Source organism: Loxodonta africana, chromosome X, assembly GCF_030014295.1.
Source record: "Loxodonta africana isolate mLoxAfr1 chromosome X, mLoxAfr1.hap2, whole genome shotgun sequence".
In the NCBI taxonomy this organism is placed as follows: domain Eukaryota; kingdom Metazoa; phylum Chordata; class Mammalia; order Proboscidea; family Elephantidae; genus Loxodonta; species Loxodonta africana.
In genome coordinates, this window is record NC_087369.1 from 47,443,376 (window position 1) to 47,468,013 (window position 24,638).

The 24,638-nt window shown below is 40.5% G+C and overlaps 1 protein-coding gene across 8 annotated transcripts in view; it reads right to left on the reverse strand.

Moving 5' to 3' along the window:
• Positions 1–1,179: 1,179 nt before the first annotated feature.
• Positions 1,180–24,638, reverse strand: part of CASK (calcium/calmodulin dependent serine protein kinase) — a 455,537-nt gene continuing 432,078 nt past the window's right edge. For all 8 annotated transcript variants that reach the window (XM_023557951.2, XM_010597744.3, XM_010597743.3 and 5 more), the window contains 5 exons: positions 20,445–20,525; positions 20,258–20,338; positions 18,116–18,318; positions 10,768–10,851; positions 1,180–6,488 (listed from right to left, as the gene is read on the reverse strand). In XM_023557951.2, coding sequence (XP_023413719.1) covers positions 6,312–6,488; positions 10,768–10,851; positions 18,116–18,318; positions 20,258–20,338; positions 20,445–20,525 — 626 coding nt within the window. In that variant the 3' untranslated portion in view covers positions 1,180–6,311. The remainder of the gene's footprint in view (positions 6,489–10,767; positions 10,852–18,115; positions 18,319–20,257; positions 20,339–20,444; positions 20,526–24,638) is intronic.

Genomic DNA, 24,638 nt, shown 5'->3' on the forward strand with positions numbered 1-24,638 from the left:
AACTTAATATCAACATGTTGGAAGTGTTTTGAATGCCACAAAGTTCAGAAAATAAGCTTGATGGAAGCATTATAGTTTTGGTCCTCTGTGCATCTAGGGTAAGAAGGCTACAGAAAGATTACTTGGGATTTTTGGAATCAAAAGGCCAGGGGCTCAATTTCTTGTGTCTGCATGTGGTCTAGACTTCTGGTTTCAATTCCTCCTATAAATACTTTTTTCGTAGAGTGAGCTTTGCTTGAGTAAAGCAAAGAATCACTCCTAACTTGTGTTTCCTTAATATGGGTCTTCTTAAAGTGAGCCACGTAAGCAACTTTGGGCATAGTCTATTTTGGGGGATGTGTGAGTGTAGACACATGGAAGTGTGGCTCTCTTGAAGCCAGCATGGTTCTTCTCTCAGGCCAAACCTAGGTCAAGGGTGAGGAAGGACGAATGTGTAAAGTAAGCTTCTGAGGTACAGGAGAAGCCACATTTCAGACTCCAGACTCAACCGGACCACAAAAGACTAAAGGAATCCGGCAGAGCAACAACCCTGGAGGAGGCTTCCTCTAGAGGCTTTCCATACAAAAGTAAAAAACGGGCCAGGCTTTACATGCTGCAGCGCCTACACTGCTAACATCAATTTAGATTTCTATTTCTAGGAGATGTCACAACTTGAGTTTTTTTTTTTTTTTTTCTTAAACCTGATGCTATTTTAAATCTGTAAGTCACTGAGCTTTAACTGCTCTCCGGATGCAGTCGGTAACAGCCACGGCTAAAGACAGAGCCCGTGTAGGATGAGCACCAGAGGCCTGGGCCGAGCTCCTCTGGGAAGGTCTGTGAGGCCTAACCCACAGAGGAACTCCCAGAGGCCTTTCACAATCCCGTCAGCCCTCTTCCTCTAATCCTCGTGTTGTTTGTTCCCAAGTTGGTTGACCTGCAATCTGAGGAGACAACTGCCTTTTTGTGTTTTATACATTTTATTCATACATTTCTCCAACTTTGAAATGACAAAAACCCAATTCTATGGTTTCCCATTACACAGCATCCTACAGGTATGTATATTCTACAAAGAATACTATGGAGTTTCTCTTCGTTCCCTGTCATACCAGAGATAACAGATTAGGGTTCCGTCGACTTGTTGTACTGTGCTGGCAGTGCACCAGCGTCTGGTTATCCTGGCCACAGGGTCAAGCGATCGGGAAGGGAGGGGTGTGTGCTAAGGCATGTAAATAGATACACACAGAAAAAGAAAACCAGGACATTTACAAAGAATCCGAACCTTTCAAATTCCTTCATCTCCTGGATGCTGAAGGACATCTCCTGCATGGACGCTATTGCACTCTAAGGCTCTGCTGTACCCTGCAAATACTTACAATTGGATACGGTGAGATACACAATAACCATTCACAGCTCTCTCTCTTTTTAATCACTGAGACATTACTTCAAAACCTTTTATAAAAAGGCAAGAATACATACAGAAAAAAGAACACGTTGGCAAAATCTTATGGAAAGCAGCCCCAGAACTGAGTTTGAATGGTGACGTGCCTACACACAGCAATTAAACACGATGCTCTGGCCTCAGCACTTGAGGATTGTGCGGCCTTCGCATCTGTCATCCTGCCTGTGGCACCCAGCAGCCCACTGCCCACCTGCCTGGATGACCTTCTGGAGACAGCTGAGATTGTAAGTAAATTTCCCCAGTTCTATGTCTCTTAAAAAAAATAAAAAAGGAAAAAAAATAGTTGGGGCCACTCACTGTGGAGGAATTCCTATTTCTACTCCCAAGCAGAACTCCTTCTAGAGATTGTACTTCCTCTGGGTCCAGAGATGGTCACCCCCAGGCCTACATGATTTAAGACTCAGTGAAAACACTGGCAGGTGGCCTCGGTCGCACACCAGAGAGACTGGAGCTAATGCTCGAGTGGGAAGGGAACAAAGCCCCAAGTTGCTAAGCATACAGATAATGGAGTTGTGCTTGGGGTCTGAAACAAAGTCTCCTGTGTGATGACAAACATGTCTTTCCATTTTCTTTTGCTCGGTCCATTTGCACAGGCTCAAGATAGTTGATGGGGTGTCAGGTGAGAGGTGGTGGGAACTCAGGATGTACCATACCCCTGAAGAGCTAAGACTTGGGTACTGCCTGCCCTAGAGATGGTACAGCCCTCTGCCTACTGCTATTCCTGGGGGCTGTGTCTGCCCGACTTCTGCTGTAGAAGAGTGGCAGCGAAAAGACCAGATGGGAAGAGGGATGTTGACTGTTGAGCGTAACTCTCCTTCTCCCTTTTGTCCATTACCTGGTGTACGTGACATCTAAATTTACTCACTAGAGCTGGAAAATCTGAGATTTCTAGTATCTCCACATTTAAGGCAAACTGATTTGTGAGTGCATGAACAAAACGAATCAAGCATGAAGCCTAACAAGAGTCTTCTTGTAACGGTAGATGCCAAAAAGAGAGGAAAATCTTATTTCTAAAGGAATAAGGAAAGGAAAACGTCTACAAGATAAAATGATTTAGGATTCAAGCTTGTAACCCTTCTGTAAGCTGCAGTGAGAAGCAAACAATCTTTCTAAGAGGAAAACTAGTTTGAAGAGCAGAACGAAAAGAACTTGCCGTAACCAGCCTCAGGATTGTAAGCCCTTGTAAAGAGGATGGAATTAGGAGGCTATGTTCAGTTCTGAGAAACCCCAATTTGATGATGGAAGACAGGAAGGGGGAGGAGTGAGGCCTGGAAGGAAGGGGTTGGCTTTTGGAATACCGATTGCAAGGTGTCTTCTCCTCTTTCCAAGGAGACAATGTGTGGACGGCATTTCTATTAAGAATTTATCTATCACACAGTTTTCTTGCTAGCTTTAGCAGCGGGTTCTCTTTGCCCCAAGTCATTGACCTGGAATGAAAAAAAAGGACATCACATGGGTGGGAGACACAAGAGCTTTTGCTTGTGGCTGCCTTGTCCTTAAGGGGCAGTTTCTCTAGGGTCTGTTTCCTCTGGGCATGGTCACTGTTCAGTTGCCTGGTTGCTCAGTTGACTCAACTTTTTCAAAGGATGAGCTCAAAGCCTCAGGGAACAGATACTTGCAAGTGGTTAAAAAAACAAAAGCTGCAGCGAGGAGACCAAAGGCTTTAATGAGGGAATAGTGCTGTAGATTCCAGGCCTGCCTGACTAGAGGAAGGCTGGCCCCTGGCCGCCGGGCCCCAGCCGAGTGAAGTGGAATTAAAAAGGAGGAAGGAACACTCTGCAATCCTTCATGCAGTGAGGAACATTGCAGCTTCTTTACATAGTCTGCCGCCAGTGTCTTCTGAATGCAAAAAAGCGAGAAGTAGGTCACCATTTCTTTTCCTTTCTGAGCAAATATTTTAAACCGTCTCATCTGACAGCAGATATATTTAATTGCAAATTGCATTTTAAGAGGCTACAATATTATCTTGACACAGGGAAACTTACAGATGAATTAAGTTGAGCAACGTTTTCCTTTTTAGTGTTAAGATTGAATACGCTGGATGACTAGAAAACTAGGACATTTCCTCTCTTTAACAAAGAATTCCACGTATAAAAACACCTCCCTATTTTGCTGTGGGAGTGGGATTGGGTGGGGTAGGGAACCTCAGAATATAGCTCTTCAACACTTCAATGGGCCGCTGATAAGATTTAATAATCTAATCATTTGCTCTGGTCTTTAAAAAGAAAAAAAAAATGGTTTTGCTGATGGAATGGAAGCAGTAAAGAAGCTTTTAGCAATTTTCTCTGATTGCTTACTGGACAATTGCAATGTAGCAGCAGCAGCAGCAGCAATGTACTGAAATTACTCTGAATTTAGAAATTTAAGTATTTTCTGCCAGGTCATAAAGACACTGTTTTCGAGAAGATGCCTATTAGTGGAATGGCATCTTAGAGAACTCTGACAGGAATTCTGGTCGCAGGCATCTCTCCAGGTGCACAATGGCAAGAACAATGGCTACCTGTGTGCTTCTCAGAGGATGCAGAAAGAGACTAAGAGGGCATGCTTCGGAATTCTGGGGTCACGTACATTTAAATTGGTATCGTTTTTCTCCTCCTTGGCTTAACTCACCTTTATGAACATGGCGGATGGGATAAGGTAGGCATCATCACCATTTCTGGAGATCTGGTCTCAAAGGGCAAGCAGGGGCATGGGTTTTTCTACCAGAGGAAGGGAAGCTTCTGTTTCCCATGTGTTAGTTGTATTCTTTGTGCTTCAGTGGAAAAGAGGTAGAGTGGGCACTTCGATACTGAAAAGAGCCCGGATTGTGGTCAGTACCATTACGGGAATGACTGTCTTGCCTTGGCATCAATTAGATTTAAATCCCTCTCTCCATCCAGGGTTAGACCTCTGTTGAGCTTGTCTCTGGTTTGGTTGTTTGGTCATCCTGCTGTGGGGCCCAGAGAGAAGTAGTTCACTCAACACCTTGTTAGTAAGTTGCAGACTCATCTTGCCACTGACAAAGGACAACATCAGAAAAAAAATTAGCATTGTTTAATGATAGTAGGTGGGGGGTTGACAACATAAAAGGAGTATACAAATGCCTTCTCTGTTTGGTCCTTTAAGAGGAGCTGTTTAGCTCAGAACACACCCTGCACATCCTGCCAAGGCACAAAGTGACTGAAGCCATCTAATGTATAAGAAGAAAAAATGATGTTTTTTTTTTCAAGAATCATAGGTTACTATGACAACTTCACACTCGCAAACTCTAATGAAAAACATTTGACTGGACCTCTGGCAAAGAGTTGAAAATCCCAAGCCCTAATCTCCCATATTAAAAGAGTGGGACCTCATGGAAGGGTGGTGAGATGGTTGATGTATCTAAACCAACAAGGAAAGACTATTCTCCTGTGCCAAGGGATATAGCAAGAGGAAGTAGAAACCACAGATGGCCTCCGGTACATCCATGGCCGCCATGGCTCTTGGGCACACACTCTCTGGGAGTCAGCCGTGGTCCAGGCTGCACTCTCTCAGGTTATTTTGCTGCCCTGCCAACTGACATTCACTCCTGGGCTTTCTGATGGTTCAATGAGCATCAAATGAACTATAAAACCTAAAAGATTATCAGCTTGTAAAACTGAACAAGTCTATAATGAAATGAAGGACCCAAAGGCATTTAATTATTGAACACATAAAATGAAGTATATTTAAAAAAAAAAAGTTTGGTCAAACCGTCCTGTTAGTTATCACTTTAAAGGAATTTACAGGGCTGTTATAGATTATTCTTTTGGAATAATTCAGTTTATAGCAAACGCCTAAACTGGTTTCTTCATTGCACAGTATTTTCTCTTAAAATGGGTGCTTTAAAACAATTACATACATATTAAAATCCTCATTGCTTTGCTTAATTAAAACCTTAATACTCTCAGACAACACAGATCTGAAATGGTGAAACCAGCAAGTCCCCCTCCCACCTTACAACAAATTAAATTGAGACAAAATTACAAACACATTTCACTACATGATTATTATTAATAAAAATCAGTTTCTTTTTTTTTTTTTTTATAAAGTTGCCCGAAATGCAAGGGATGTGCATAGGTTTACAACTTAGTCATAATAGCATTTTATTCTTATTCCCCTGGGTGTGCCCCATGAACGGAATGTACTTTGCTGTATAGATTACAGATTGTTTTTGTCCAACACAGACACACCGACAGCATAAACGCTCGCGACTGTCCACATGCATTAAGAGTCAAGACCCAACTTCAAATCTCTAAAAGGTTTACAGGGTGCTTCAAAGAGACAGTATCACATTATCTGGATGTTACATAAAAGGACTTAAAAAAAAATACTACTCTAAAAAGAAAAAAAGAGAGAAAAAAGGCCTTTAAAAATTTATGACTGTTTTGTAATCACTAGACTAATTATTTCAAATAAATAAAGGAAAGAATGATACTCCAATCCATAAAATCAGACTCTAAAAAGAATGTAGTGTTCCACCCCCAATCAAGGTAACAGAGTCATTTTTTTATTATTATTAAAATAGATTATAGAAAGCAGCATCTATTTTGTGCAGTTTTTAGGGGCCTTGGAAATAAAAAGCTATGATTTCCAAAAATATAACATTCCAAAGGATTGAATAATACATACATTTAAAGATACATTTTATTAAAGTTTAGGAGAACTGATTAAAAAAGATACTGTCTCTTTAAATTAGTGTGTGATTGATTTTCTCCTCCTATCTATTCGGACATGACAATAATTATAAATGTAGGTCACACTACAACTAGGTAGTCTCTAGGGACCACGACCTGCTGACACAAGGCCGATAACAAAGAGGCTTTTCCATGTATGAGGTGGTTCCCAGTTATGCATCAGATATCTGGGGAAAGGCCTAATAGACCCAGGAGACGGGGACCCACTGTGGGGCTGTGCACACGAGCTCAATGGCTTCCTCCAGATGTCTGATTGTTTCGTCAATTTCATTGTTGATAATTGTGAGATCAAAGTAGTGTGCATATGTTCTCTGTAAGATATCAGACTCCTTCTGCAGACGCTGAAGAGATTCATCCTAAATGGTGATGGGACGGAGGCAGGGGTGGGCATGGGGGAAGGGAAGAACAAATAGAAAAATCAGTTGGATTTTGTGTCTTTTCACATTTCTGTTTGTCCCAGTGTCAGAAACAGTCAAAGCTAAACCTTGATGGGCCATATCTGGGCATGAGGCCAAGTCTGCTTCATGATAGAGGAGACGGTGTTCCCTGGGATGGTAGGTTTACAGACTATGGCTTGAAACTGAGACTGCTCAACATGCAACAGGGGTCTCCACGACAAACCAGACAAACCAGAGAAAACAGACACCCTTCAGCAAACACGCTGCCCAAACCCAGGCAGGGGAAGGCCCTGCAAAGTGTTGGTTACCAGTACCTACTGTACCCCAAGCTGGTCTTTCCTCATTCTTCTAACCCAGGCCCATAGGAGGACCTGTGGCCTGGTCTCCAGCCACTCTCCTATTTGACACAGGGTTTCATTGCTAAGGCCAGAGCTCTTCCATTCCCTTTTCCTTGGTATTCTGCACTCACTTGAGCCAGGCCCCAGTGCCCAGCTGCATCTGTACCAATAAGCCCTTGCCTTTGGACAACAAATTAAGTTGTGTTTTCTCCTTTTCTATCAAAAGGTTCAACGTGTTCCAGAAATTCAATACCATACAATGGCCCTCAACTGCGGTGGATGCCAGAGGCAAAAGCTTTTTTGGGTGTTACAAATAATGAACGGAATAAAGCCATATCCCAACCATCAACTGATATCTGATGAATTCCAAAAAACTGGAAAATGGTCAGACAAATATCACTGTTCTCTTGTGAAAAAAAACTGAAGGAAAAGCAGCTACTAAATTCCAAGGAGGTTTGGAGCAGTAAAGGACTTATTCTAAACTCCTACAGCTTATACAGATTTTGAGAACTCTTGGCAGGGATGAGCCAACAGTGGGTGGCAATTTTTGGTCCCAAGTTTGTCATGTGAGTATAATTTTATCTGTAGGATGGTAGTTCTTTCAAGACAAAGATCTCTTATGGGTCACTAGAAAGTATGCCTTTGCCTCTTCACAGGTCAAATTTTATGTTAAACTCCCAATGGACAAGTTCATATTTGAAACTGAGGAACTTTGTGAGTCAAATGACTCTTTCCCATTCCCAACACTAGGTAGGTGAGTTACTGGGATCATCTGTTTATTTGATTAGTATCTCTCTCCCCAAGTAGAATATAAACTTATCTTGTGTGCCTTGTCATCACTGCACCCCAGCATTGCATAGTGCCTTGTATACAATAAGTGCTTAATAAATGTTGAAAGAATAAGCTCTTGACTTACTGATGCTGGTCATTACAGGATTTTATGAGTACTAAATCTATAATCAAGAGACAGAGCAGTCCTGGGGGGCCAGGGTGACAATGCCAGATCTCTAGAAAAAAATGAAAGCTGCAGTGCCCTCGGGAACTTAGGAGCACTAATGCTGGCACTGTCTACTTTTCTCCATGGCCCATCTGTTATTTGTAAAAGACCCTTTCTGATGAACCTGATGTGATGCCCCAGGTAAACCTAGGTTCTATGGGGCAGGTCTCTGGAAAGGGGATCAGAAGTGAAATAACAAACCATAGGAGACTTGACTGGTTCTATCACATCACTGCAGGGGAGATGGACAGACAACAGAGCACCTGAAAACTCAATTTTTCTCTCAGGACACTCTGGAGTGAGGAATTTTCTGCCTGTTTTGTCATCTTTGATAGGAATTTCAAAGCAAGACATGCCATGCTTTGAATGTCAGGTATTAACTACCACAGTGTAGATAAGACCCCAGTTAATAAGCACCTTCTAAGGTCATGGAAACCCTGGTGGTGTAGTGGTTAAGTGCTACAGCTGCTAACCAAAGGGTCGGCAGTTCAAATCCGCCAGGTGCTCCTTGGAAGCTCTACGGGGCAGTTCTACTCTGTCCTATAGGGTCGCTATGAGTCAAAATCAACTCCACGGCACTGGGTTTGATTTGGTTTTTTAAGGTCATATTCATTGCCGTTGTGTTGATTCCGACTCACAGCGACCTTACAGGACAGAGTGGATCTGCCCTATAGGGTTTCCAAGGAGTGGCTGGTGGATTCGAACTGCCCACCTTTTGGTTAGCAGCTGAGCTCTTAACCACTGCACCACTAGCACTACAGGGTCGTTATGAGTCAGAATTGACGGCAATGGGTTTGATTTTTTTGGTTTTTTCAGGTCATATGAGCACACTTTCTGGCTGCACTTAAAAAGCATAGTATTTTCACCGTGACTTCACAATAAAAACAATGCAAAAATCCTCATTTCAGGAAATAGGCATTCACCCAAAGACAGGAGTGCTTCCTACTGGTATGAGAAAGAACAATTCTACAAAGTCACTCTCTGGGCTAGGCAATTTTATTTGAATATACCAGTCCTGGGCTTCAAAAACCACCAGCAGAGTTTATTATTTGCTCAGAAATCTGGGCTGATGAAAACATTCAGAAAACTTTATGGCTGAAAGCATCACATTTTAAATATAGTTCTCCTTACAAAAAAATACTCCTGTCTCTTAGGCATCTTATAAGATGAAGCTCTATTTGTCAGCTTCTTCCTCAACAACAGCTTGCCTACATTCTTAACTTACATGTGAGCAGGGTTTAACTCAGTGCAAACAAAATGCCTTCATTCTAATAGCAGAAGCAAGGATGAGTGGGAACAAAATATCTACATTCTAAATCTATTAAAAGAAACAAGGCTGTATTTAATCACCTCCTAGCTGGTACTTACAGGCAATTTTCTGCACCATTTTGGCAGCTATGGAAAATTAGTAAAAGGGCAGGAAAACAGGCAAAAACAAAACAAAACAAACAGACAAAACAAAGCAAAGATGATAATTCAAGAAAAATACATGGCAACAAAAGGATAAAAGCTAACCACGGTGTGGGGTTTCAAACATGTTTGTGTATCAAATGAGATGGAAAAGTTGAATTTTACAAAGGGATACACCTTTTGCAAATGAAATGACAAAAATAATTACTTAAAATATGAATGACATAGTTAAATCTACATATTTAATCTTCCTTAAAGGTACACAAAGTGAACATTTCCAAGCCTTGATTTCACTATGTTATAACCTTGGGTAACAAGGACATATGCCCTTGGATGAGTTTATGTCAGTATTACATGTTTACTGAACAGAACAAAGGGCACTCTGATGGTTTCTATAACTTGCAAAAAGAGTGGTCTTCAGGATAACTCTGTATAGGAGTCTCCTCCTAACTAACGTGCCTATGGTCAGTAAGCACCCAAACACTTACCATACACATGATAACTACCCTTCTTATCTACCTAGCAATAGAGGGCCTTCTAAGTAGATGCTGTACGAGATAGTGCATCAACTCTCCCAGGCAATATCTCTGTGGTAGCTGCTGACCTGATTTGAGTTGATGAGGGATAGAGCTCATTTCCAGATCTGGTAGTCTCCGGAGTCCTGTAGGAAACCCTGGTGGCATAGTGGTTAAGCGCTATGGCTGCTAGCCAAAAGGTCAGCAGTTTGAATCCACCAGGCGCTCCTTGGAAACACTATGGGGGCCGTTCTACTCTGTCCTATAGGGTCGCTATGAGTCGGAATCGACTCGGCAGCAATGGGTTTGGTTTGGTTTTGGGGGGCCTGGATATAAATTCTATGTGGCTTCCACTCTAGGAGCTGCCTGGGGGAACCAGGGTAGCTGGGCTAAGGTCATGGATTCCTTATAGCTCTCTTCATGCAAAGCAGTCCTTGGCCTAGAGGTAATGACTTCCCCCTTGACGCTCACTCCAGCCCAGAGCTGGAGCTGGGGGTCTCTGCTTTCTTGGCACCATCTCTATCTGGAGAAGGTGTGGGCTGGCAGCCCTGGAGGGCATGAGACTCCTGGGGCGCCTTCTGCCCTGGAAGGGTGAGGGGGTTCACCCTCCAGACTTTAGAGATAGACTTATCGATAAGGCCACAGGCTGTTCCATGAACCATTCTATCCCCATCCCATTTGACTACAGCAGACTTCTGCTGCAAATGTACACTGACACATGCTTTAGGCTGCTGGGACTAAAGCTTGGTTTTTCCTAAGGATTCTGATTTCAGAAGAATCATACTGTCTATGTTGCCTAATTCCTAATACACTGGAAAAAGACCCCAAGCTCTGGAAATCAGATTTTCCAACATCAACAACAAAGCAGAGCTTCATTTAGTTCTTAATGAGACCAGGCTTTGGTCTTGGGCACACAACAAACATGGGTCCTTACAAGGGGGCATGCTCATTTGGGAACTTATCTGAGTGATCCTTACCTCATTTAAACCTGGAGTAATAGTAGGTGCGGCAATAAAAACGACAAAAGGAGCAAACTCTGCAGTTCGCAGGACCTTCAGTGCCTGTGTGAAGAAAAAAAGAAAAAGAAACTTAAAAGAAGAAATGACTAATGCGACTTTCAAATGAGCTTATAAAAATTACACAACTGAAAAATTTTTTGCCAAGGTATTATACATTTACCAACTTCACTCATAACTTATATTCCTCTCTTCCAAAGGATGGGCAACAGCCATCCAGAAAAGAAAAGTTGACAAACTGGACATTTTTCTTACGAATCTCATGAGTCAATTTGATTTCTTTTTCTTCAGAAGAGTGAATCCTGATTATGTTGGCTAGTGTTCATTTAAACCTGGTTATTTATTTATTTATTTTTTAAATTGATTTTAGCCTGAATTTTAATTTCTAGGAAATGCATTTTTGGGTAGACTTGGACGAGCAGGCTGGCTTCACCACTGACCTAGAGCCCATTTTGCTACATTTCAAATTTCAACTTGCTACGCACGGAGAGAAAATACTGGTCACTTGTGTAAAAGCGAGGGCTGTGTTAACACTTACATGAGGCACTCTGAGCTTCCCTGATGAAAGGCCCTTGTGGGACTCACTGCGAAGGAAGTCTCACGGTGGGGGGAGGCCTTGTGCAGGAGCCCGGCCTTTCTGTCTCAGTCCTGCCACTAAGGAGCTGTGTGGCTCTGGGCAACCGGGAGGCCCTTGAGAAAACACTGCATTCAAGGGAGAAGGACCTCTGAGGCCCCTTTCCGGGGCATCAAACCCGTCTAATTATGTACGTTACTAGTTTGCATAGATATAACACTGCCCAGCTGGAATCAGATGCTGTAGGAGCTGATTCTGTAAGGGATTACTGCTTCAGCTCCTCCCCTAGGAGGATACTTCTATGGGTTACAAACTCCCCTCCAATGAACAAACCCCAAGATATCCAGGTATACAGTTCATAACGACTGACATACAATTAATTCGTGTGTGTCAGGGGTAAATAGCTCCATGTCCTTTCTACGAGAATTTAACATTTCTACTCCACTACAGATTTTGCTTTCTAAATAGCCTTTAAATTTGTTGGCTGTGCTCTATTCCTATTATTCCACCTCCTGTCTGGTTCACTGTAGTAGCAATTAGACTTGTCATCCTGCCTCCAGTTTTGCTGCTTTCCAATCCATACTCCACTCTACCATAGAATGATCTTCCTGAAACGCAAATCTGATAATGTCCCTCCCCTGCAAAAAATCCTTCAATAGCTCCCTCTTGGCCTTGGAATAAAATGTGCACTCCTTAGCATAACTGTCAGGTCCCTTACAAGCAGGCCTATACTTATCTCTTTAGCCTTTCTCTGCCCTTTCCCCTCCATGGAGCAGCCTTACTGAACTACTTTCAGTTCCAGAAAAGGCCAGGCTTTCCTTGGGTTCCTGGTATTTTTACTTACTACCCCTTCTGCCTGAATCTTCCATTCCTTCTTTGCCTTTCCCACTGTCCTTTTTACTTGACTGAGTAATCCTTTCTAACTCAACACTGATACTATTTTTTCTGGAAGAGTCCTTGGTGAGCTCTGAGACTCGGTTAGGTGACCCTCCCATGTGCAACCATCATACCTATCACATTGGAAATGCAAGTCCCTGATTACTAGAGGGGAAGCTTTGTGAGGGCAGGGAAGCTTCTTGTTCAGTTGTATTCTCATGCCCAATATGGCACCTGACATGAACTGCCTTTATGAAATGCAGATGAAAATGGAAAAGCAGTAAATACAATTTGCACAAAATTTATTTTGTCTTTGAGGCAGGCTCAACTAGATAGCACTCTGCTTTCTTGGTTGATGGGAATCTCTTTGCCTCTTGGAGTATATAGGCATGTTAGAGACAAATCTGATATTAAAGGTTTCAGCCTTCTTTTTCAGTACAAGGTTCACTTCCACCTGGATTATATTTCTGAATTTTAGTCATGCACCATTTCCTTGTGGGTTAAGGGATCTAGTACCTAGTTTTATCACAGTTCTTGAATTGTTAAAGTCACAGCCTCAGATTTTCCTAGTAGGAAAGCTTGTAAAGCTTTCACATGTTCATTTTTTGAGAGACGTATTTTAGCAACTTCTTTGCCAATCCTTTTGTGACCAAGGATGTTAGCAAGGAGCAAATATCATCAAAAAGTCCATATATAGCTTAATCAAGCTTAACAGGGGCCTTCACTTAGAAATGTCCTTTTCGTCAATATTATCGTGGGCCTTTTTTTTCCTTCCCTCCTATGCTCATAAATCAGGTGAATATAGGGTCAGTTGAGACATAAGGTTTCTTCATCTACCCCTCTCCCCGCCCTCCCCATCACATACATACACGCACACCCACAGCCAGCTTCTGGGAAACTGAGATGGGAAAAAAGTCCTAATGCACACGTCCTACCCTTGCTTCCATTCCCGAAGACAGAATTCTGAGTGCCAGATGGTGAATGGGACCCACGGATGAAGTACAGAATGACATCCCAGGCATGAAATGGTCTCTTCTCTGCTCAGTAACTCCAGCCTGATATCCACCCGATCCTTTGAATATTTTAAGTTTTAGCCTGCTATCCCATTACAACACCAGAAAACAACCAACTTGGAAAACAAGAGTTTAGTTCCCGGCAGATTATCTATTCTCTGTACTGCACACAGTCTTAAAAAAAGACATGAGGGTCAGTCGGCACTTGCTGCACAAAACTGTCAATGAAGACCATGTCCATCATATTGTCTAATGGCTCTTGTGGATAAGACTCATGTTTTATTCCTTTAGCAATTGATTCCAAGGGAAGAAATGGCATGCTTCTCTCTATTTAATGAATGTTACGTGATCTATGGTTGCTAGAATGTTCAGAGTCAAATGTAATGTTTATCCCAGTAACTACAGTCACCCCTGCATTAGCACATTTGCTTCCTCCTTCTTTTTATGGCTTTGAGTTTCTATTTCTATCCTATATTATCATAATTTCAAAAATTGTAAGATGCCTTACTTCTGGACTGAGATTTTCTTGTCTGCTAGGCCTGATATCTTCAGCAGAGCCACCACATACACATTTCCTCAGTTGTTCTTGAAAGTCTCTGTTCCCATACTTTGCTCTATTTATGGACCTCAAGTGAATGCTATTTTTGGTATAATTTCAGCTTGGCCAAGGTTCAGGGTCACTTTAGGGACGGGAAATGGACTGTTTCATAAGGATTACCCTCCCTCAGGCAGTTAATAAGTGACTTTAAGATGAACTTTAAACCTTCTTCCTTTCTGATTCAAGATGAGACATAAATTTGTTAATGTTTACAGGCAAATCTTTCTCTCTGAACCCCAGAGAAGGGCGGGGGGGAGAGAGAGACAGATCTCTAGAAAGATCAGTGAAAATAAGCTGGATTTAAATAGCCGAAGTAACATTAACATTTAAACTTAATTCTTCAGTTCTCTTTTTTGGAGATCAATTGATTTTAGAGCTCAGCTACGGCCAATAATTAATCTCAGGTTACCATTCAGTTCATTTCTAGAAAATCTTCACCTATAGCTACTGTACCCTCAGGGAATAAAAAGTCATTTGACTCAAGTACCCTGGAACAGACTTATCTGGCTTGCAAACTTAAAAAGCACATAAGGGCAAGCGTTTGAGTCATTTTGTACAGAAATCTAAGGGAACGATGACCCCAGAAACAATCTTAAGAGCCAAATGATTTAACAAAGTAGCCCCTGGTTTAGAACGTGGTTCTTGATTTCCAGTACAGATTCATAACAAATGACTGAAAGCTAGTCCCTTCATTGTGACCTTTCCTTCTGTGGGCAAAAGCAAAACCATAAAGATTCTGCTACTGTTAACTTTTTAATGCTGAAAACAGATAAATCAGAATAAAATTAAAAAGCTAAAATCTAAAATTGTGACATTAAGTTCTGATTACACACTGGAGGTATTATTGTTTCAGCTTCAGGGACATGGATTATTTCCTGAGTCGTGGCTTTATTTTCATGAGAAGTGAGTTCTATAGTTTTTCTTAGGGTTGACTGCCTTATAGATTTTTCTAAACCTTAAAAAAAAAAAAGAATTTAAATTGTACTATTACATACAAAGGGGAACACTGGGAAATGCTGCATTTTGAGGATTCTTTTCTAGTATGATCCCATGAAAGCAAGTTGGGATTTACTGTAAAAACAAACAAACAAACAAACAAACAAAACAATTCACTTGCAGCAATTGGCTGTAAAGCCTTGATCAAGCTACAATTACGTTAAGCCTCAGCTTCCTCATCCATAAATGTAGATATCGATGTCTCTATCTCATAGGGTTACAAGGATTAGATAAGACAGTAGGAGTTAATAGTACTTGGCTGCTAACCAAAAGGTTGGAGGTTTGAGTTTACCCAGAGGCACCATGGAAGAAAGGCTTGGTGATCTACTGCTGAAAAATCAGCCACTGAAAATCCTGTGGTCTCAACAACAACAAAAAATAAATTAAAAAAAAAAGAAGAAGAAAGAAAGAAAGCCCTATGGAGCACAGTTCTACTCTGACGCACATGGGGTTGCCATGAGTTGGGGCTGACCCTATGACAATCTTCTTGTGTGTAATAGAAACACAATCTATTGTTACTTAAAAAAAAAAAAAGCTGGGTTACTAATTTTTTCCAGCTTAATGTATTTGCCATGATGGTTTAGGTTTAAAATTGGGCAACAACATCTTATCATATGGAATTACTGGACATTTGTACAATTTGGCCTTAACTGCCTAAAATAAGTTAAGATGGCACAAAGTATTAGACCTGAACCAAACGAGCTAAACACTTTTGCTAGGTGGTCTTTAAAAGGTCCACATATAGTGGAAGTGGCATCAGCAGTGGTAAAAGTGAGAGGATTTTAAAGAAAATGCCATAAGGCACTTCTCCAGTTATGGACAGTTTTTGATGTACATCAAGGAACGAATCTCATCCTCAACAGCTCTTCTTATTATTTACATTCTTAGCTGCTGGCACAGTGCCTGGCATACAAGTGTGTTAAATCAAACTGTCAATGAGATACAGTAGAGGGGGCATTTTAAAAAGCTGGGGCAGGAAAAGGGCATAGAGATAAATGTCCTAAGGAAAGAGCCTCCCTACAGCAATGAGGCGCTGCCTGAAAGCAAGTCATTCATGGCCACAGGCATCCTGAAGGCAGGACGAAGGCCTTTCCTGGCTTGTGGAAAGAGTAGGCTGGGATCAGAGAAGCCTGAGGGCAAACCCCAGTCAGTGCAGGCTCTGTGGGTATCCACAGAGGTCAGTGTGAGACCAGTGCTGGGCATGAGGCCAGACTGGGCAGTGTGTAGCCCTGGGCAGGAGAGCCTGGGACCAGAGTGGTCAACCAGGCTGACAAGAGGAGTATGACTTGGGTGATCCCTGTCCCCAGGATGACCTCCCCAAAGAAGGTTGGGCAGAGAACAGGTTGCCTATGGTCTGTCCTTGGAGGTAGGTGGACCTGAGAGCTGACAGTTCTGAGAAGCGGGCACACAGAAAGCAGGTGAGAAGAGTCCAGGTGAGCACATCCAGCAGTCAGGGAGGAGGGGAAACTGCCCAGCCTGGGGCGAGGAGCGCTCTGGTGCCAACTGCAACAGGTCAATGTAACTGCTGTGGATGTCCTGATGAGGCCAAGAGAAGTATCTCCCACTCAGCAGTGCAGAGCAATGCATGAATGCAAGGGCAAGGAGGCGAGACCGGTGAACGGTAAGAGTGGAGCGGCAGCAGCGATAGCAGTGGTGGGGGCGGTGGCAGCAGCAGCAGCAGTAGCATTGGTAAGGCAGAAAGCCTTAGAAATTGGACTTGGGAATGCAGAGGGAGTTTGAGGAGCCCTGCAGCCAGCATACTGCTAGAGACATTACTACCAGCAGAAAACGACGTTCAGGTGAAGACCAGTGTGGAAACCAAGGAGAGGATGTTGAAGACCAGGACCAGGATTGAGACTTTGCCTCTAGCCAGCCCTGGCCAGAAGATTTTTCCAATCCCTAGTAAGGAGGGATTAGTAGTTAAACAAAAACCAATCTGTGTTACACATCATATATTTCGTTTTATATAGGTCCCAGTTAATAGTTAAGTAAATGGTATAGTGTTCACCCTACCTGCCCCCTTAACCAGATTCTTTTGTGATTTCCAAAGTTCCAAGTTAAATAACCCATCAGGTGCTGTAAATTGGAAAAGGGTGAACCCAGCCAGCCATGAGGTTAGGATCCTGGAGCCTAATAACTGAGCTGTCAGGCCCCAGGTCACACAGACTCTGGCTACACAGGTTCCGTCCTCACTTTGGGGATGGCTAGGGAACCAAGTCTCACACAGTGGCCCTTGAGCAGAGACTTGCCCTGCCTGGGACAGCCAGGTAAGCCTCCCAGTGAGACGGGGCCTGCATGAGGGGAGCTGGTCTACCATTTATGCAGGTGGTGTACAGCTTTCATTTATAAACGATTAGAAATTTTGGGTACAGAGCAGTCTTAGAAATGGCAGACCAAGCAGTCACACAGGCACCCACAAGCCTCTCCTGTAACCCACTCTGATGTTTAGAGCTCCCCCATCCTTTCTACTGTGCTAGTCCACTTCTACTTGGTTTGTTCTCAGAGATGAAAAAAGAGCTTGTCAGCATTCTCCATGTAAGGTCTTCAGCTTTCTCTTTTTCAGGTTTAGTAGTTTCTATTGCTTTTGGCGTAGGACTTATCTGGGGATCATATAATCATCTCTGTGTCTGGCTCTCCTTTGAATCCTCTCTAAGTTCTCCATATCCCTCCTAGTTTGAGCTCAGGGTCAGGCACTGTCCGCAGGTAGAGAGATGGCAGAGGCCAAGAATCACCCCTGGGCTACACCTCCACTCCCTCTGGCATCCTCTGGGCTCACTCGCACTGGCTTTCGTAAAGCTAGTGCTAGGTTTCAGACCCAGGCCTCAGGATCACATTTTCCTGCTAGTGATTAACATAAGATGCTGGCAGAGGCTCTGATGGTCCAGTATGATCTGTACCAAGAGAGGAAAAGTGGATGTTGTGATAACAAAGTGCAAGAGTCTTATCCTGAGGTCATATTATTGTAGAATTTCTGGCAGGCACAGACCCAATCAGGTACTTTATTGAGTTTCTGAGTATAATATACCTCATAAGAGAATAATCTCTGCTTCCTAAGTACATGGTGTGTGCACTGAGTCCAACAATTACTTTGCATTCTAGACTGTCAACCCATGATGCCTTGATTACTGATGCTTTCTTGCAGTTTATTTAATTATTATGCAACCCATGACTTTCTGGTGGCATCTTTGATTTCAGAATATGGGAGTAGCATGCAAGCAGGATGACAGGGGGTTGGGCGTGGCTGGACATTACCTGAGGCTCCACATCCAGTATTGCAATCAGCCCCTGCTCGTGGATCTTCCGGATGGTCTCCAGTTTTGTCCCATACATCGCATCTTCATGGCTGCCGTACTCCAAGTACTCATTATTAGAGATGTCTTGCATCATTTGGTCATGGGATACAAAGTAATAATTCTTTCCATTTTCTTCATCTTTCTTTGGAGGTCTGGTTGTATCTGCAAAGTCACATGTCAAGAGAAATTTAAAAGGCTGAGTTTATGAGTTTACACTTCCAAGGGACCTACCTATCAAAACCCCAATTTCTTCTTAAAATCTGTGAATTCTTTAGTATATGTCTCCCATCCTCTGGTCCCACTCCCAGTAGCTTTGTAGAAGTAGAAATTATATTTATCTGAAAGACATCAAACTGCAGTAGCCAGTTAGTTGTTTGATTTGATGAATCTTTCAGTGTTTAGAAGAAAAGATGTATTTATCCCTCCCTCTAAGATTAACATAACTCACTATATGCCTTAATGCAGTTAGGTCTTGAGCAGAAGGGAAAAGAATAAAAAATGGAAAAATGAGGTGAAAGAAGGCAAAGGAAAGAGGTCCGTGCTTGACTGTCTACAGCTGTGCTGTCTAAATGCAGTAGTCTCTAGCCACATGTGGTTATTTAAATTTAAATGAATTAAAACTACATAAAACTAAAAATTTAGTTCCTCAGTCTCACCAGCCACATTTCAAGTATTCAATAGCCATATGTGGCTAAAGAATGCCATATTGGACAGTGCAGATATAGAACACTGCCATTATCAGAAGTTGAAGAAATGGTATGCCATATTAATTTTGTACTAGTTTTAGTAGTCTTAGTAGTTAATCATATGGTATATACACATCTGGGATCAAATATTTCAGAGAAGCAGACATGATCGAGGTCATTAACCTTAAGCTTTAAACCAAGCTAGTTAATTGGCCATTTGATAACTTGGAAGTTCAATTGTTACATGATCAAGAAGAAACTAAATTAGCCAAGCTTGCTGTATTCATGATCTAGATATAAGGAGAATTAAAGGAAAATTTCAAAGTATTTTGATAGAAAACCCCAGTGGCAGTAATTGAAATGATATTTAATGATTTCCTTTTTGTGTGTAAACCAGACAGGGTTGTGGGATGAGGGTGGTCTTATGAAGCCCCATGACTCTCTGGGGGTGTTGGAGGTAATAGTAAGTGGTCGTGGCACTGCTTCAGAAAGGCATCTGAAGGCCTGACAGCATGGAGCCAATCTTCACATTGCCTTCTGTGGCTCTTCAAAATCATTCTCCTTTAGTGTTTCCTACCCCGAACAAGGCTATAACTGCCAGAAAGCTTTTGGGATTCAAAACTTTAGAATAAATGATGATGATGATAATAAAATGATAGTGGCAAGATGGTTACTCTTTATTCAGCATTGGCTAAGTACTTCATACACATTATCTCTAACCCTCTTCACAATCCTGGATGCAGGAATTACTTCATTTTATAGTTGAGGAAACCAAGAGGGCAAGAGGTTAAGAATAATAATGATAAAAAAACCATTGCTGTAGAGTCGATTCTGACTCATAGCGACCCTACAGGACAGAGTGGAACTGTCCCATAAGGTTCCCAAGGCTGTAAATCTATGGAAGCAGACTGTCACATCTTTCTCCCGGAGGTTAAGAATAAGATACAGATAATAAGGGAAATAAATATCTTATAGATTTAAAATTCTTCATAACAAACAATTAACAGTACATTAACCGGCTTTTAAAAGTGATAAGTCAACAATTTAGGTACCGATTAAGGAAAATATTGTCATGGAGAAAACTATACAATGATTAAAACTTATTTTTCTGAAGAATAATTAATCTGTGTAATGTTTAAGAGACACTATTGGAGAAATTAGGTTACAAATACAATGAATGAGCCCAATTTTATTAAAAAAAATATATACACACAGACTGATACACACATACGCATACATATGTTTGCATTAAAAGGAGCCATTGAGGAGGTAGGGGTGGGATTATTGTTAACTTATTTTCGTGTTTTTCCTACAATGAATGGCTATTTCTTATGTAATCAGTAAAAAATACATATATTACAATATTAAAAACACAAGAGAAAAGTCTAATTGAAAGACAGTGAGACATTGCTTACGTGGAATAGGATACGCAAATCGGTCCGGGTGCTTAGTAATGAGGGTGTTTTTTATGTGTCTTCTTCCAACACCATGTGCACCTATGTCATTTTTAAGAAACGAAGTTAAAAATTTTAATTGTTAATGCCCACAAAATGTTCTAAAGGTGAGAATAAGAGAGCAAACCACTTATACAATCAAACTTACCTAATAAGACTAGTGTTTTCCTTTTGAATGCTGGCAGTTTTACTACTTCTTCATATGTAACAAGATCTAATTGATCAAACACTAAAAGGCAAAGATTTAGAAGAAAGGTAAACTCGCAGAACGAATATTTCATGTATGAAATTATACTTTTACTGGCAACATTAGAGTTATAGTAAAACCATGTCTTAAAAATGTGAATTGAACTTACAGTGTACAGCTTACATGGAATTTTAGTCATATGACCTTTAGGGAGAAAATTTTAATTTTACGCCCATGAAAATGCACTTTAGAACAAGGGGCATCCAAAGATAGGTTGAGTGCATGCATAAAAGTTCAATTCTAAAAGATACTGCATATCTTTTAATGTAGTATCCAATAAATATATGAAGTTATTCAATTCCACATGCTGTTTCCATTTTTGCAATTCTAAGAAATCAGCAATACTAAAAAGAAAAAGTCTACAGACAGTGACCAACATGAATAAAGCATGAATGCAACTAAAGTTAACCAAGAGAGAGGTCAGCTAAATCATTTCTAGAGACGAATGAGAAATGCATGGACAGCTGGTCTTTAACTTCATGGTTCTTTCTTTCAACAGAATTGATGGAGGTAGCATGCTGGATTCTTTCCAAGTCAAGTTCTATCACTATGATTTCACAAGCTTTTGAAATGAACATCTCACAAGTTTTATTATAATCCAGATATCCATTCAATGGAAAGTCTTCGGTTTGTAAGTAGGGAAACATGCGTCCCTGGGCCCCAAACCTTGTCAGCCATTACATGCTCAGCCTGTATGCGGTAAATCAGGATGGACAGAAATGGAAAGGAGCATTAAGTAAGGTCTGAGGCTGGGAAGCTTTGCAAAAGGGGAGTTCTCCATCATTATAGACTGAGAAGAAATATTTTTAAAAATATTTTTTGAAACCAGTTTCTTAACAAAACTATTGCAAAAACAATTTCAAGCCATATATGAAGCTTTCCTGAAAGGATGACCATTCCTGTTGACGTTCAACGTAGCCCAATTCTCACGCCATTTGAACATTCTCACAAGAAGGCGCAAGTCATACGTCTATAATTTTTGCATGGTAATAGCCCCAAATGTTGTCAGGCACACACTAACATTTGTTTTTTTTTAAAGAATGTTGAATAAGCCCTGAATTTTACAGGGGTTGAAATAAATTCAGTAAAATTGATTCCATGCTGTACTAAAAGAATCTGGATGCTTCAATGAGTAAGAGAAGCTTCTACTCCCTGAAACGATATGGTCAAACGGTTTTGAGTATCGGCTCAGTCCATATTTATGATCTTCCCAGTAGCAAAGAACCTTAAAATGCAAAATATCAGAAACCAAAAACCGAAGTATCATTCTCAAAATATATTTCAAAAAAGGAAATATAACATGTTAAAATAAGGGTTAGTGCATGTTAATGGGTATTTGTGCATGTTTTCTTTTGATAACTTGATTCCATAAAGGCTGAATAAAAGACTTTAAAGCATCTTCTCTACCAACAGCTAAAAACCAAGAATGTTTTCTGTGTTTCGAAGGTGAGACTCACAAAATTAAAATGAATATGAGGTACTCTACGTGGTGGAGCTAGCTAGTAGTGCTGCAGGGGTGATGGAGTGATGAGACTGGCAAAAATAAAAGCAAGAGTGCTTATGGTATGGCATTGCTCTTTATATCTATTGCTCACTAAGTAATATTTTCTTCAAGAAAAAGTATGTCCATGAAAGAAGTACATCAACAAACTGATATATTTTCATGTATAAAAATAATCAAGCATCTCACAAAAGAGCAAGATGATGATGAAACAAGCTTTCTGAATGGTATGCACAGCCCACTCCCTCCTCTAATGGGCTGCCACTTCATAACTCCATTCCTACTGAATTAAGACTTGTCATTTTTTATAAACCCAGAAGAATGAGCTAGATATCAACAATCAACACCACAAACAAATGAACAGACATGTTCAACAACCATATTTTAACTGTAAACGAGTAGCATGAGGAGGTTACTCTGGTCCAAATGAAATCACCACATGGTCAAAGGGTTGAGAAACAACAAAAAAGGATATTTCAAAATAAGAGATACAAGGAATGTAAGGAGAGCACTAAAAGACTGAACTTTTAAAGGTTTTGAGTTGCTTGCTGATTAAAAAAAAAGGACTTAATGAAAGGAAACAGTCAAAAACAAATCAAGAGGCATAGTCATTCAACAGGTTACTTACATGCACAGAGGCCATTGGGAGTAAGACAGCATGAAAAATGTACAGGGGTCATTGAAATATGGCTTTTAATATATTAGTAAAATAAAAGTATAATATGCACAAAATAAACTTTATCATGCAATATTCTAAACACAAGGCAAATAAATCACATTAAGAAACAAACTCATTTAATAAAAATTCAACAATACCCTTACATAAAAGCCAGTGGATTTTATATACTAACATACACAGAAATTTTATGTGGGAATAGTTACAAGAAACTCTTTTCAGAGAGTGTAGGTGTAGAAGCCTTTCACTTTTTATTTTGTACCTTTCTGCACTGTTTGCAATTTCTAATCATGTACGTCTATTACTTTCATTATTTAAAAATGTGTCAACCGGCCAACAGGACAGTGAAATTATGGACCATTTTTTGTTGTCTTTATAGAGTTCTCTATATTAAAGAAAAAAAAAAAAGCAGCTTTATAAAGTCAACAATACTAATTTGTGGTATTTAAGCCTAATTTAACCACACCTATGAATTTTCTGTTCATATGTATGTAAATAAAAACTGGAGAAATAGGGTATTTAAATACCATTGATCAGGGCCCTAACATTTTAAAAAATAAATTAATGAAGACTTAAAAAAAAAGTTTATATCAGTAACTTGATCTAAAGATGCCTTTTGGAAGTCCCGGGTCTGAGGAATCTCCATAGTTCAAGAGAATAGTTCTTTCAGAAGTATGACAATGCTCTCTCCACCAAATGCATGAGGCTGAAAATCTTTTACATATTGCAGAAAATATATTTGCTGTAAACACTACATATACCATAATCAAATCTATTCCCAATACTATCTGGCATAATTTGCTCATATTATCTTGATTTTCTGGTAAACCATTCAACATTCCAGACACTTCTTTTAAGTATTTAGGTAACTACTTTCCAGTTGAATCTTTTCCATAAAAAAATCCTTTAACACCAAATCCTTGTCTCCATTTGAAAAGCTACAAATATCTTCAATCACTGTAAAAAGTTCCAGTTAAAAAAAGGCATTGCACACTGGTAACATTGGGCCAAGGAGTATACACTCATACACCTGCAGTGGCCAGGCAGCTAATGTAGTTGAATTAAGTGGGCCAGGTGCAAGAACAGGGAGTGGTAGGGATGGCAGGACCTGGAGAATGAGTGTCCACCCAAAAGGGACATTAACGGCCTATAGTCGCTAAGAGAGAAAGTGGGTTCAGTGTTGCTGCATTTTGTTGTTTCAAGGGAAGTCAGAAACTGAGATTTTAATGTCAAACATCTTGATTTTTCAATGTGATATCTAGTTAAAATTATTTTAAACACTACGTATATGGGGCAAACAAAATTAATGTCTACGCCACACTCAGTTAAGGGGCTGACACGTTATAATGTGAGATATAGGCAACACAGTTTGAACAGAACCCTGCTTTTAATAATTATGTGGAATTTTCTGGTGAAAATGGAAGTAATTAATTCTAGTATTAATGTTCCCATCGGTTCTAGATATTGACAAAGTTCTCATTTTTATTATAAATACAAAAACTTCAGAATTTGATAAAGTTTGAATCTTGATATCAAAGATTTGAAGCAGGAAACAAAATATACGGCCCTTATTTTAATTAAGTGAATAGTATGGGAAGAACAAAGAGCATGCTGGATTTCATGGTCAACTTCTGAAAAAGCCAGGAAAACACTTCAGAAAGATGGTTTGATCTGTGGCCTAGGAGCCATTTGGCTAGTTCTTGGTACTAAAGAGTATCTCAAAGCATCTGCCTTACTGATAAAGGTCAATAGTATTAGTTTCTCTTTTATAGCAATTCTTTATACAGGCAACCCAGCATATTAGGATGAAATTTCATTATAGCTAAAAGCAGAATGACTGACAAAATATTTGATTTTCCTTTCTGACAATTTCATCTCTTGTAAAGGAAAAGTAAGCACTAAACAAATGGTTCTTCTG